The sequence below is a fragment of the Oncorhynchus mykiss genome, chromosome 1 (genome assembly GCF_013265735.2).
Source record: "Oncorhynchus mykiss isolate Arlee chromosome 1, USDA_OmykA_1.1, whole genome shotgun sequence".
In the NCBI taxonomy this organism is placed as follows: domain Eukaryota; kingdom Metazoa; phylum Chordata; class Actinopteri; order Salmoniformes; family Salmonidae; genus Oncorhynchus; species Oncorhynchus mykiss.
The window spans coordinates 22,066,297-22,081,942 of record NC_048565.1 but is presented as its reverse complement, the minus strand read 5'-3'; the positions used below and the strand labels follow the sequence as shown (position 1 = coordinate 22,081,942).

General features: G+C 42.6%; 1 protein-coding gene across 2 annotated transcripts in view; it reads right to left on the bottom strand.

Moving 5' to 3' along the window:
* The window catches only part of LOC110508655 (protein kinase C-binding protein NELL2), an 83,229-nt gene that overhangs the window by 25,915 nt on the left and 41,668 nt on the right, over positions 1-15,646 (bottom strand). For both annotated transcript variants that reach the window (XM_021589385.2, XM_036970165.1), the window contains one exon: positions 8,431-8,556. In XM_021589385.2, the coding sequence (XP_021445060.1) occupies positions 8,431-8,556 (126 nt within the window). The remainder of the gene's footprint in view (positions 1-8,430; positions 8,557-15,646) is intronic.

The following is a 15,646-nucleotide window of genomic DNA, read 5'->3' as shown; positions in this document are numbered from 1 at the left end:
CCCTCCCTTCAAATCCACCTCCGCCCTCCCTTCAAATCCACCTCCGCCCTCCCTTCAAATCCACCTCCGCCCTCCCTTCAAATCCACCTCCGCCCTCCCTTCAAATCCACCTCCGCCCTCCCTTCAAATCCACCTCCGCCCTCCCTTCAAATCCACCTCCGCCCTCCCTTCAAATCCACCTCCGCCCTCCCTTCAAATCCACCTCCGCCCTCCCTTCAAATCCACCTCCGCCCTCCCTTCAAATCCACCTCCGCCCTCCCTTCATATCCACCTCCGCCCTCCCTTCATATCCACCTCCGCCCTCCCTTCATATCCACCTCCGCCCTCCCTTCATATCCACCTCCGCCCTCCCTTCAAATCCACCTCCGCCCTCCCTTCAAATCCACCTCCGCCCTCCCTTCAAATCCACCTCCGCCCTCCCTTCAAATCCACCTCCGCCCTCCCTTCATATCCACCTCCGCCCTCCCTTCATATCCACCTCCGCCCTCCCTTCATATCCACCTCCGCCCTCCCTTCATATCCACCTCCGCCCTCCCTTCATATCCACCTCCGCCCTCCCTTCATATCCACCTCCGCCCTCCCTTCAAATCCACCTCCGCCCTCCCTTCAAATCCACCTCCGCCCTCCCTTCAAATCCACCTCCGCCCTCCCTTCAAATCCACCTCCGCCCTCCCTTCAAATCCACCTCCGCCCTCCCTTCAAATCCACCTCCGCCCTCCCTTCAAATCCACCTCCGCCCTCCCTTCATATCCACCTCCGCCCTCCCTTCAAATCCACCTCCGCCCTCCCTTCAAATCCACCTCCGCCCTCCCTTCAAATCCACCTCCGCCCTCCCTTCAAATCCACCTCCGCCCTCCCTTCAAATCCACCTCCGCCCTCCCTTCAAATCCACCTCCGCCCTCCCTTCAAATCCACCTCCGCCCTCCCTTCAAATCCACCTCCGCCCTCCCTTCAAATCCACCTCCGCCCTCCCTTTCACCTTCCCTCCCTCCCTCCTTTCCTACTGCCTCTGAGACCAAGGTCGTATTGGTTATCATCAGATAAGAGCGGGGTCACACACACCTCACATTTCACCACACACACCTCAGGACAGCAGCCCTCTAATAACATTCAAAGGCAACCCATCTCTAGGAGTGAGGAGCACACCCCAGGCACTTTCCTTCAAGATCAAGGCTAAAATGATAGTCAGAGAGCAGGGGAAAGTTAGGTTGCTCCTTTCTGTCCTGACTCTATTCGACATTGACCAGCTGGGATGTTAAATAGTGACGCCTTTCACTGTGGGGTGTTTTATGTAAATACCATGTTCACTTGAACCCAGAACCTCATGATGTTACTATAGAAAATCTCTCTGGGTTTAGCCTTTTAATTCAGAATTACTGTTAGAGTTACTCAATTAAATAATTGTATTCTATCTTAAATCACTATGCGGACTAGTACAGATACATGCACTTATGGAAAAGCAATATAATTAGGCTACCTGTGCATTATTTCTGCTGAGGTTTGCAATCTAGTAATTGCTTGAATCCACAGAGAATAATAAAGATCCTCATATTGAATGAGTTATTCTAATGGACATGGGAGATATTATATTTTGTGTTTTGTTGAGCTGGTGCTATATTTCCTATCTAAGCCACTTGGGGAATAGCCCATTCCCTCTGGACTCTGTTCAAACAGAAACAGATGTTTGATTGCTATTAATAATGAATAGAACCCCATGGCTAGCTTAGCACAGGGCCCCTATCGCTAACATATCACAGTGCAACAGGAATGGGCGAGATGGCATACTCTGGAAATAAACATTGAATCTTGTCGGAGGCAGTGCCTTGTGTATGTGCTCTAATAAGATTGTGTCGGTTTGATTTGATCTAGCCACATATGGGTCCATCGGACAAGTTTTGAATTAAGTACAATTTAACCATAATTTATCTTTTTAATATCAGATAAGAGGTGGAGTGTGGCTCTATATGAGCGATTCTATATCATGCGCTGAGGCAATGATTGTGAATATACACTGATAGTCCAATAACTCAGAGAGATTACGACAGTAATTTGACTAAGGTGTAGCAGGCAGAAAGTCATTACATCAGGCCCCCTGAATACACCTCGGTTTAATCAGGATGCATAACAGAGGTGTGCATGGCTCTGACTTGAAGGCATTTTAATAAGATTCTATGTCAAATACAGAGACACAACTTAATCCACTGGGCTGCAGTATTAATCTTCATTGTAAATCGGTGAAACTAATGGGTTGCAGGATAGGAGACAAATGAATAGGAGACTGCATCCGGCTCTAAGATGCATAGAAATATAACTGAGTGGAATGTAATTCAGGGTGTGTCTAAGGAGAACTAACACTAGAGAAAAAGACTGAGTACGCAAGGTGTGTCTTTTCTTCACTGAATAAATTAGAAAACAAAAAAGTGTGAGATGAGTGAGAATTCTCATGATTATTCCTTCTGAAACATTCCTAAAATACCTACTGACAGCCTCACCACCTCCATTCACATATCCTCTTTTGTTTCCTGTTCCCATCAACAAGGGGAAACCCACCATGGGCATAGTTGTGGCAGTCAGGAAATGTAAAAAATCTGCTGTGTTGTTGCATTGTCTTGGTGGGTCTTACAGACTCTTACTGCTTTAATTCAAACCCAGAAGCTCAGAGGGGAGGGAGGGGGGAGGAAAGCAGCGTTGCAGCAGGCCCAAATCCTTTCTCTGGCTATGTCCTAAATGCACCATATTCCCTATATAGTGCACTACTTTTGGCCAGAGCCCTATGGGCCCTCCCTATGGGCCCTGGTCAAAAGTAGTGCACTATAAAGAGAATAGTGTGCCATTTGGGATGCAACCCCTCTTTCTGGCATGTCTCAGCCAGGCAGGCTGCTCCTTTACTCTGCATTCTACCTCCTCTCCTCCGTGCTGAGTTAGTATGAATTAGTGGTAATTGCTTTTTTAATTACAGAAGAGGAAATGTTTTGTGTCCCCATCAGAGACGACACACACAGGGATCTACTTAGCCTCATAACTCGCACTGTAATGCACTCACAGCGAACATGACGACCATGCTACATACTGTATCTATGGGTATACCATCGAGTCATCTTTACAACTGGAAGGAGACATGGGCTTGCTTTTCAGTAACAATATTAGTCATGACGTTAATTTAAATATTTGATTTCTTTCTTTATCTTTGTGATATTGTTTATTGTGAAGAGTAAGACTGATTAAAATGACTAATTGAACAATGGTTGTTCGTCAACAGTTTGTGGGTCATCAAGAAGTCAGGGCCATAATCAAATGATCTTCATTAAAGCCTGAGTGTAGTCACAAAGGTCTACTCAAGTTCAAGTAGTGTATTTGCTATTTATCTATTCAAGGTCTGCACCTACATATGACATCCACGGTAAAAACATGGACTATAGAAGAAATTGTAAGCTTTTTAGCTGCAGTATCATTCTCTTCTTATAACCACAAACTTTATTGATGCAGACTTAGTAAATCTTTCCCGAAGTCTGTTTCTTCAACTCACTACCTGAAACGATCTAAGGGAACACAACTCTGCCTCCCAAGTGGGTGAGCCTGTACCTTCTAAGGGAACACAACTCTGCCTCCCAAGTGGGTGAGCCTATACTTTCTAAGGGAACACAACTCTGCCTCCCAAGTGGGTGAGCCTATACCTTCTAAGGGAACACAACTCTAAGGGTAGTTCTACAGAAAAAGAGTGCTTGTGTCAGTAGTAACTGTGTCACCATGTGGCAATTCAATCTGGTGTGAGGAGAACTGGCTGACCTGAACATGGAGGGCTACAGTACTGCTGACAGAGAAACAGAACAGGGGAGAACAGAGGAGAAGAAAGACGAGGAATCTTGCTTGCAGTCTTTTTATATTGAACAAATATTTTATTTTATTTTATTTATTTCACCTTTATTTAACCAGGTAGACAAGTTGAGAACAAGTTCTCATTTACAATAACTACCTGGCCAAGGTAAAGCAAAGCAGTTCGACACACACAACAGAGTTACACATAGAGTAAAATAAACATACAGTCAATAATACAGTAGAAAAATAAGTCTATATACAATGTGAGAAAGTGAGGTGAGAGAAGGGAGGTAAAGGCAAAAAAAGTAAAACACTGGAATGGATGATTTGCAGTGGAAGAATGTACAGAGTAGAGATAGAAATAATGGGTGCAAAGGAGCAAAATAAATAAATACAGTAGGGAAAGAGGTAGTTGTTTGGGCTAAATTATAGATGGGCTATGTACAGGTGCAGTAATCTGTGAGCTGCTCTGACAGTTGGTGCTTAAAGCTAGTGAGGGAGATAAGTGTTTCCAGTTTCAGAGATTTTTGTAGTTCGTTTCAGTCATTGGCAGCAGAGAACTGGAAGGAGAGGCGGCCAAAGGAAGAATTGGTTTTGGGGGTGACCAGAGAGATATACCAGCTGGAGCGCGTGCTACACGTGGGTGCTGCTATGGTGACCAGCGAGCTGAGATAAGGGGGGACTTTACCTAGCAGGGTCTTGTAGATGAACTGGAGCCAGTGGGTTTGGCGACGAGTATGAAGCGAGGGCCAGCCAACGAGAGCGTACAGGTTGCAGTGGTGGGTAGTATATGGGGCTTTGGTGACAAAACGGATGGCACTGTGATAGACTGCATCCCAATTTATTGAGTAGGGTATTGGAGGCTATAAATATATGGAAAGTGTTGGTTCCATCTGTCATGAGCTGAAATAAAAGATCCCAGAAATGTTCCATACGCACAAAAAGCCTATTTATCTCAAATCTTGTGCACAAATTAGTTTACATCCGTGTTGGAAAGCATTTCCCCTTTGCCAAGATAATCCATCCACTTGACAGGTATGGCATAGGTCACTCAAAAATGTGCAGTTTTGTCACACAACACAATGCCACAGATGTCACAAGTTGAGGGAGCGTGCAATTGGCATGCTGTCTGCAGGAATGTCCACCAGAGATGAATTTAATAATAATTTCTCTACCATAAGCCACCTCCAATGTCGTTTTAGAGAATTTGGCGTAGAGTATGTCCAACTGGCCTCACAACTGCAAACCACTTGCAACCACGCCAGCCCAGGACCTCCACATCCGGCTTCTTCATCTGCGGGATCATCTAAGACCAGCCACCTGGACCGCTGATGGAAATGAGGAGTATTTCTGTCTGTAATAAAGCCCTTTTGTGGGGGAAAAACTCATTCTGATTTGCTGGGCCTGGCTCCCCAATGGGTGGGCCTGGCTCCCAAGTGGGTGAGCTTATACCTTCCCAAGCCAACCCATGGCTGTGCCCTTGCCCAATCCTGTGACATCCATAGATTAGGGCCAAATTATTTTTTTATTGGAATTGACTGATTTCCTTACATGAACTGTAACTCAGTAAAATCGTGTTGCGTTTATATTGTTGTTCAGTATAGATCGACTTGGCTGCCTCTTCTCCCTCCCCACTCTGTCACACGCACGCCCTGCCTGCCCTAATTTGTTCAACTGATATAGCGCTGTCAAAGAATCTCAAAGCGATTCAAGTCACATGCGACAAGTCACATGATCCGAATACAACAGGTGTAGACCTTACAATGAAATGCTTACTTACGAGCCCCTAACCACCAATGCAGTTTAAAAAAATACAGATAAGAATAAGAGATAACAGTAACAAGTAATTAAATAGCAGCAGTGAAATAACAATAGCGAGACAATATACAGGGGGGTACTGATACAGAGTCAATGTGCGGGTGCACTGGTTATTTGAGGTTGTATGTACAAGTTGGAAGTTTACAAACACTTAGGTTGGAGTCATTAAAACAAATTTTTCTTGTTAACAACATATAGTTTTTGCAAGTTGGTTAGGACATCGTCTTTGTGCATGGTCTACCTTCAAACTCAGTGCCTCTTTGCTTGACATCATGGGAAAATCAAAAGAAATCAGCCAAGACCTCATAAAAAAATGTTGGACCTCCACAAGTCTGGTTCATCCTAGGGAGCAATTTCCAAACACCTGAAGGTACCACGTTCATCTGTACAAACAATAGTACACAAGTATAAAAACCATGGGACCACGCAGCCGTCATATTGCTCAGGAAGTAGACGCGTTCTGTCTCCTAGAAATGAACGTACTTTGCTGCGAAAAGTGCAAATCAATCCCAGAACAACAGCAAAGGACCTTGTGAAGATGCTGAAGGAAACAGGTACAAAAGTATCTACATCCACAGTAAAAACAAGTCCTATATCGACCTAATCTGAAAGGCCGCTGAGCAAGGAAGAAGCCACTGCTCCAAAACCGCAATAAAAAAGCCAGACTACGGTTTGCAACTGCACATGGGGACAAAGATTGTACTATTTGGAGAAATGTCCTCTGGTCTGATGAAACAAAAATAGAACTGTTTGGCCATAATGACCATCGTTATGTTTGGAGGAAAAAGGGGGAGGCTTGCAAGCCGAAGAACACCATCCCAACCGTGAAGCATGGAGGTGGCAGCATCATGTTGTGGGGGTGCTTTGCTGCAGGAGGGACTGGTGCACTTCACAAAATAGATGGCATCATGAGGATGGACAATATATCCATATAATTTAAGCAACATCTCAAGACATCAGTCAAGAAGTTAAAGCCTGGTCGCAAATGGGTCTTCCAAATGGATATCGACCCCAAGCACACTTCCAAAGTTGTGGGAGAAATAAGGACAAATAAGTCAAGGTATTGGAGTGGCCATCACAAAGCCCTGACCTCAATCCTATTGAACATTTGTGGGCAGAACTGAAAAAAGTGTGTGCGAGCAAGGAGGCCTACAAACCTGACTCCGTTACACCAGCTCTGTCAGGAAGAATAGGCCAAAATTCACCCAACTTATTGTGGGAAGCTTGATGAAGTCTCCCGAAACATTTAACCCAAGTCATACAATTTAAAGGCAATGCTACCAATTACTAATTGAGTGTATGTAAACTTCTGACCAACTGGGAATGTGATGAAAGAAATAAAAGCTGAAATAAATCATTCTCTCTACTATTATTCTGACATTTCACATTCTTAAAATAAAGTGGTTATCCTAACTGTCCTAAATCCTAAATGTCAGGAATTGTGAAAAACTGAGTTTAAATGTATTTGGCCAAGGTGTATGTAAAATTCCGATTTCAACTGTAGCTGAATAAAATAGAAAGGATATTTTCTCCAAAAGATTTCTGGGAGTACACACGTGGCTATTCTGTGTTGAGTGGTTAACAAAGAAACAGGTCCACCTATACGCTTCATTTAGAGTTATTTATACAACTTGGAAAAGTATATGGATATAATTGGGCTATATGTTTTGATTTTTTTATACATTCTAAGGCTGCATCATGTGACTAATGATGATTTGTTTTAAAGTTGCATGGAAGGCATGAGCTCTGCTTTGTTTTTGTGGAGGCTGCACACATTTCCTCTGTCTCTCATTAAAAATTTGACAAGCACTTGATAATCCCTTGAATTTGAGGTGGCATCCCCTTTGAGTGGCCGTAATGCCCTCTAAAAAAATGCATGCCTTTTGCGGCCAGTGTCCGTTGTACCCTTGGGCTGAATATAATAATTATAATTCCCTTCTCCCGGCTGCGTGCTTCGAAGCACCTCTCACTCACATGGCTCTCTCAGATATCTCAATTCTTATTAGCCAATGCCCGTCACGTGATCGGGTCCTTCTCATAGCCATCTCAGGTCCTCTCACAAGCTAGAAGTGAAGACAAACACATTGTCCTAATTGAATTCCGAGGCGCATATTCAAGATGATGGAAGAACTGGCTACCCAAAACGTTTGACCCAAGTTAAACAATTGAAAGGCAATGCTACCAAATACTAAATTGAGTGAATGTAAACTTCTGACCCACTGGGAATGTGATGAAAGAAATACAACTGTACATGGCTATGCAGTGTTTGAAGTGATTTCATCACATGATGATAGTTCTGGAAATGTTTTAAAAAGGCTCACAAGCATGAGTCACAATTGTGGGCACACACTGACACACACACAAACGCTGACGCACACACTGAGCACAGCTAAGTTACCTTATTAAATAATATCCCTTCCAATAACTTCTGTTGAAAAGGCAAGTCTGCAGCTTTCAACGGTTTAGTCCGAAGTCATAAACATGAAACAAGTACAGTATGCTGCCCTACCAAGCAAAAAGGCAGTAACTGCTCATAGCGTGGAACTAAGAAAAATGGCTTTTATTAACGTGGTTTCACAATAACTTTATGGAGTTACAGCTGACATGACCCCCATTTTCTCCAAGAAAAAATTGTGGAAGGACACTTGTCCACATTATTAAGCATGTATTTAATGTAGCAAAAATGACATCAACTCTTTTTCGACCAAATTAGCAGTTACTGCCTTTTTGCTTGGTAGGGCAGTATGGGTCTCTCCTGTTAGCAGCTATAAGAGTCTTCCAGAAGAAAAGACTCACCTGTGCAGCAGTAGTCATCGATCCTGATGTAACCCGTGTGGCAGACACACATGAAGGAGCCGGGGGTGTTGACACACATGGTGTTCTCCCTGCAGTAGTGTTTCCCCTCTGCACACTCATCGATATCTGGGGAGAGGTGTAAAGACAGGACAGCTGGTCATGCATGGCCAACCCTAGGATCCCATAACAGTGGCTCTACTAAAGACAAGGGCCCCAGATTAGCTTTAAGTCCTCATACAAAGCTAGGGAAGGAGGGAGAGCTCAAGTGTAGTTTTTCTTCATCAGTGGAGACCCTGAGGAGATGGAGGGGGACACTGGAGGCTGTGCGTCTAGGTCTTCCATGTACTCAAAGAACAACATCCTTTACTCATACTTTAGGTTAGGGATGGGCAACTTTGATGGGGGTGGGGGCCATCAAAAATCTTGAAGGGCGACAGTTGCTCGCAGGTCTGCATACCCACATGTGCGTACCTCTCCCCCACCACCACATTGCAAGCAAAACATTTTAGCAGCCCACTTTTGACAGAAGATAATTTTTTTTACATTTTAGAGTGAATTTCGTACCATGGGGCGAAGAGAAAATGTTGCTGTTTAACAGCTAATTTCCTGCAATTCTACATATTTTCCAATAGGGTGGAGAGAAATGTTTGCAGGTTTTAATATGATATCTGAGTGAGATATATTTTTGATTGAGGGCCTTCAAAAGGAGGGCCAGTTGCCCATCCCTGCTGTTGAACTGGAAAAGCCAAGTAGTCAACTTCACAGAACTGTCTATATATTTTCTTTATGCGTAATGACTCACCACAAGGCAGTAGATTCAATCTTTTATAAATGTATTCCTAACCACATTAGCTAATATATTAAATAATAATTAGGGGGTGCTTATATAGTCCTGTATCACTGTATGTTTAAGTGGGTAACCTGTACAGGTGTGAGGTGTGAAATGGGTTTGCATCCCCCTGAGAGACCCTTGGAGAGTGGTCACAGCAACTCTTTGTGAAGTACACAAACAAAAAAAACTGTCAAAGCATTATACACAACATGCAGAATCTCAAAAAACTGTTGGGGTAAATAAAATGCTCATAGTGATTCAACGCAGTGCAATGCAAACAGAGCTCAACCAACAACCAGCGATCTACTGTATACAGTGAATTCGAAAAGTACTCAGACCCCTTCACTTTTTCCACATTCAACAAAGTACTGAGTAAATGGTCTGAATGATTATGTAAATGTGAAATTTTGTTTTTTTGCTTTGTCATTTTAGGTTATTGTGTGTAGAAAATTGTTACAGTGCCTTGCGAAAGTATTCGGCCCCCTTGAACTTTGCGACCTTTTGCCACATTTCAGGCTTCAAACATAAAGATATAAAACTGTATTTTTTTGTGAAGAATCAACAACAAGTGGGACATAATCATGAAGTGGAACGACATTTATTGGATATTTCAAACTTTTTTAACAAATCAAAAACTGAAAAATTGGGCGTGCAAAATTATTCAGCCCCCTTAAGTTAATACTTTGTAGCGCCACCTTTTGCTGCGATTACAGCTGTAAATCGCTTGGGGTATGTCTCTATCAGTTTTGCACATCGAGAGACTGACATTTTTTCCCATTCCTCCTTGCAAAACAGCTTGAGCTCAGTGAGGTTGGATGGAGAGCATTTGTGAACAGCAGTTTTCAGTTCTTTCCACAGATTCTCGATTGGATTCAGGTCTGGACTTTGACTTGGCCATTCTAACACCTGGATATGTTTATTTTTGAACCATTCCATTGTAGATTTTGCTTTATGTTTTGGATCATTGTCTAGTTGGAAGACAAATCTCCGTCCCAGTCTCAGGTCTTTTGCAGACTCCATCAGGTTTTCTTCCAGAATGGTCCTGTATTTGGCTCCATCCATCTTCCCATCAATTTTAACCATCTTCCCTGTCCCTGCTGAAGAAAAGCAGGCCCAAACCATGATGCTGCCACCACCATGTTTGACAGTGGGAATGGTGTGTTGCTTTTACGCCAAACATAACGTTTTGCATTGTTGCCAAAAAGTTCAATTTTGGTTTCATCTGACCAGAGCACCTTCTTCCACATGTTTGGTGTGTCTCCCAGGTGGCTTGTGGCAAACTTTAACCGACACTTTTTATGGATATCTTTAAGAAATGGCTTTCTTCTTGCCACTCTTCCATAAAGGCCAGATTTGTGCAATATACGACTGATTGTTGTCCTATGGACAGAGTCTCCCACCTCAGCTGTAGATCTCTGCAGTTCATCCAGAGTGATCATGGGCCTCTTGGCTGCATCTCTGATCAGTCTTCTCCTCGTATGAGCTGAAAGTTTAGAGGGACGGCCAGGTCTTGGTAGATTTGCAGTGGTCTGATACTCCTTCCATTTCAATATTATCGCTTGCACAGTGCTCCTTGGGATGTTTAAAGCTTGGGAAATTTTTTTGTATCCAAATCCGGCTTTAAACTTCTTCACAACAGTATCTCGGACCTGCCTGGTGTGTTCCTTGTTCTTCATGATGCTCTCTGCGCTTTTAACGGACCTCTGAGACTATCACAGTGCAGGTGCATTTATACAGAGACTTGATTACACACAGGTGGATTGTATTTATCATCATTAGTCATTTAGGTCAACATTGGATCAGTCAGAGATCCTCACTGAACTTCTGGAGAGAGTTTGCTGCACTGAAAGTAAAGGGGCTGAATAATTTTGCACGCCCAATTTTTCAGTTTTTGATTTGTTAAAAAAGTTTGAAATATCCAATAAATGTCGTTCCACTTCATGATTGTGTCCCACTTGTTGTTGATTCTTCACAAAAAAATACAGTTTTATATCGTTATGTTTGGAGCCTGAAATGTGGCAAAAGGTCGCAAAGTTCAAGGGGGCCGAATACTTTCGCAAGGCACTGTACATTACAGCCTTATTCTAAAATGTATCAAATATTTTTTCCCCCCTCATCAATCTACACACAATAACCTATAATGATAAAGCAAAAACAAATTTCACATTTACATAAGCATTCAGAACATTTTCTCAGTACTTTGTTGAAGCACCTTCGGTGAACGGAGCAAGAGTATATAGATAGGCTATTCTGTTTGGAGAGTTTTCAGACATTTCTGTCTTTCCGACAATTCAGTAGGTGCCACTGCTTTCCATATGAATGATATGTTTTTAAATGATTCTACATATTACAATAAAAAAAGAGTTCCTCAATAGGTTTCTCTCTAGGCAGCACTCCACTTACTGTGATGCTGCATGTTAATTGTCTATGTATTTGTGATGGAAAATGTTATGTTGGTGCTTTTCTATAAACCAATTTCTGTGTTCATGCAAGTGACTGATTTAACGAATCCTCACACACAGAGCCTTGTTTAGAGATATCTCTGTTTTAAGGTCTCCGCTCAGAGAGAAGAAGCCTTGTGAGGTATTGGTCTATCACATGCATGACCCAGTATTGGTCGCTCACATGAATGAAGCAAACAATGATTAATTAATTAATTAATTATGAAAGGGAAAAGGGGATACCTAGTCAGTTGTGCAACTGAATGCCTTTAACTGAAATGTGTCTTCAGCATTTAACCCAACCCCTCTGAAACAGAGAGGTGCGGGGGGCTGCCTTAATCGACATCCACGTCTTCGGCGCCCGGGGAACAGTGAATAAGCTAAATCATGCAAATATGACTTGTCAGTATAAAAGGGAACTAACGGGACTGCCCCGTTCGAGTTTCTGACAGACGTTCACTATAGGGAATTAACTTTGTTGGACACTCAAGCATGATGACAATAAACAATGATTCATTTAAGATTGACTTTGAGTGTCTCTGTGTAAGAATTTCCACAATATATTGCTTAGGTCGAAGGAGGCAGAGCATGGTATATTAGGATGGAGAATAAATGCAACTCTATTTCCTTCATTCAGTAGAGTCTGTAGCTGTAATTGATAGAGGAAAAATAGCTGGCTCCTTTATGTTAAAATCCCAAGAGTCTCCGATTATTTTCAAGCTACATGTTATAATCACTCTACGCAAACAGGCCTCTCAGTAAAACAACTAGGAGCCATTAGTATCTCTTCAGAACAATTGCCTAAACATTGGTGGGGAGATTATATGCTTTGTTGATTGTGTTTTAATGGGCGAGAGACAATGCTCAACATCTTTTCATCTCTTTCAAAAACCAGTCAATGAGTAAAAAAAACAAACATGGAAAAGCATCTCAAACTGTTTTGGAAAGCGAAACAATTAACACAATGGAGTGAAAAGAAGCACATTAGGATGCAACAACAATTCTGTCTCAATTCTGTTTAAAAAGCAGTACAGTCATTGTCTCTTTTCAAGGCAACAACCAGAAGTGATAAATCATAGCGAGAATGAAGTGAGAGGAATCATACCACTACAGTACCTGAGTTTAGAATAATGGACTGGTATGAATGAACTCTGCAGACACTGAGGAATGCTGTGTGTGTGTGTGTGTGTGTGTGTGTGTGTGTGTGTGTGTGTGTGTGTGTGTGTGTGTGTGTGCACATGCGTGCGTGTGTGTCATGACAAGCTACTGTATATGAATGCTAATGTATTTTACAGAATAAACTCCTTGCTATGCTATCAAGCATGTAAGGAAATGGGGGATTTGTCTGAGGGAGTGAGTGGGCTTACGCTCCTTCACGGCACTCATTAATCTTGCGGAATCTTGCCTCTTTGAATGAATCACCATCATCTATCATCCTTCTTTCTGAATAACAGGTGCTAGTAGTTGTAGCTGTCTCTAATGCTGCCTGACAAACACAGGGGAAGTGTCTCTGGTGATGAAGGATACAGTAGGAGCGCGGTTGCTGTCATATGCTGTTGCTATTTACAGACTGGCCTGGTTTTCAGCACCACAGGGTGTTTGTCAGCAGTCTTGGCGTTTGCACGCTGTGTGGGTCAGGCTCATCCCAGCAGTGATTGCGTTGGGGAGTGAGCTGTGCCCCTCAGTCAACACCAATTAGCCTCCCTCCACCTTGTGACATTAAAACACGCTGCAAAATACACCGGCCAGGTCACAATACACTGGATGGTACACAGCCGCTATCCTTCTGTACACACACAGTCCCTCTGGATGGTTGGGAATGGGCTAGATAAATACACTGGATAAATCTTGGGAAGGTTTGCAATGTGCAAATGCCGATAGTTGACTAAATTACTGTGTACTTCAAAATAGAGACGCATTTCAAAATTGTCCTTTTGAGGTATAAAAAGAAAACTGATACTACAGTAATTTTCAGAGACCCAGAAAATAATGATTTCCGTATGAGAAAAACCTACACGATCTGCCCCTTGTCTTTTCTCCTGTGGTAAGAATACTAATAATGAGACTAGCTTCAACCTTTAGAGCGCTTTACTGATGCCTCAATTTAGAGCCAATCACACAGTCCATCACATAGCCACAGCAGCTTGGCTCTTACTCTAACATTGATGTTTAATACACCCCAACACATGAAGCTGTGTTGGAAAATACAAATAAAAAAAATTGGTCATATGCGCCAAATTTCACTTTACCTTGAAATGCTTACTTACGAGCCCATTCCCAACAATGCAAAGTTGAAAAATATTTGCAAAATAAATAAAAAATCATAAAAGGAAAAAGCAACAATAAAATAACAATGAGGAGTATTGGTAACGAGTCAATGTGCAGGGGTAAGAGGTAGTTGAGGTAATATGTACATGTAAGTAAGGGTAAAAGTGGCTAGGCAATCAGGATAGATAAACAGAGTAGCAGCAACATATGTGAGGAGTGTGAAGGAGTGTGAAAGTGTGTCTATGTGCGAGTGAGTGTGGGTGTGTGGGGCGTCAATATGCATGTGTGTGTGTGTGTGTGTATGTGTTTGTGAGCATATGTAGTGTGTATGTATGTGTGTGTTGGAGGTTCAGTGTAGTATGTGTGAGTGTGTGGGGTAGAGTCTACAGTGTTCATACAGCCAGTGCAAACAAAATAAAAATAATAATAATAATAAAAGGGGTCAATGTCAATAGTCTGGGTGGCAATTTGATTAACTGTTCAGCAGTCTTATGGCTTGGGGGTAAAAGCTGTTCAGGAGCCTTCTTAATGGCTGCCTTCGCCTTCTGAGGGACTGAGACTGCATCCCAAATGGTACCCTATTCCCTATGTAGTGCACTACTTTTGAACAGGTACCATAGTCCTCTGGTCAAAAAGTAGTGCACTATATAGGGAACACGGTGCCATTTGGAACGCAACCTTAGAGATGGGTTCTGGTGCTTTTCTGTCAGAGAGAACAGCACTTCATCTCACAGAGCAGAGAGAGGCTGGGAGAGGAGTGTATCTCCCCCTTTGTCTCTGCTACCATTGCTTCTATGAAACATTTACACAGGAGTGATCTCATATGCTATTTTCAGCACATCAGTGACCTAGGACTGTTTTAAAGAGCTAACGTTAGTGTCTGTCTTATCCTCCAGACAGATATACCTAGTCCTATCTGACTCCTGCCTGATGGGTGCAGGGAACTGTATTGGGGTATTTTGTATGTACTTTATGTATTGTGTACTGTATGTACATTGTGTGCAGCAAGACTGTCTATCAGAGTCCATCTCATCTCTTCTGCGATCTGATAATGAAGCTGACAAACATTTGGAACCTGCCAATTTCAATGTCTGTGTGCATCGGTCTACTGACATATACCAACCCTCAACAGCAAAATGGCATAACTACCTTTGTCCAGACTATTATCTGAACATAACTCTCTCAGACACTCACTCAAAACAACTACAGTGTAAGTTGACGGGTCCACTTATTTTAGCAGGCCACATTACTCAAAATGTAAGTGACTTCCAGAAGCACCCCCAAAAATACATTTATTTTGTGAGAGTTACAATAGTCAATTTGGTTCCTACGCAATTTCAGATGCAAATGCAGTTTTCAGATCACACCCCTATCCAATTTCATACAGAGACCTGGGTCACTCTCGAGGTGAGTGGGCCTGTCCATGCATCAATAGCTAAGTCTATGAATGTAAGAGTGATTACATTCTTCCAGCCGCATCCCTCAGCTTTTTATCGAAACAGTGACGGGGAAAACGCTTTGTTGTCAATTTAACTGCTGATAGCCCCTTTGATGGAATGGCTGTTCTGAGTCATTCAGTGAACAACTAAATACAGTCATAAATATGGCCAATTTCCAAACATACTACAACAAGATAAAGCAAAATAAAAACACAGAAAAAAACTAATATGGCTCA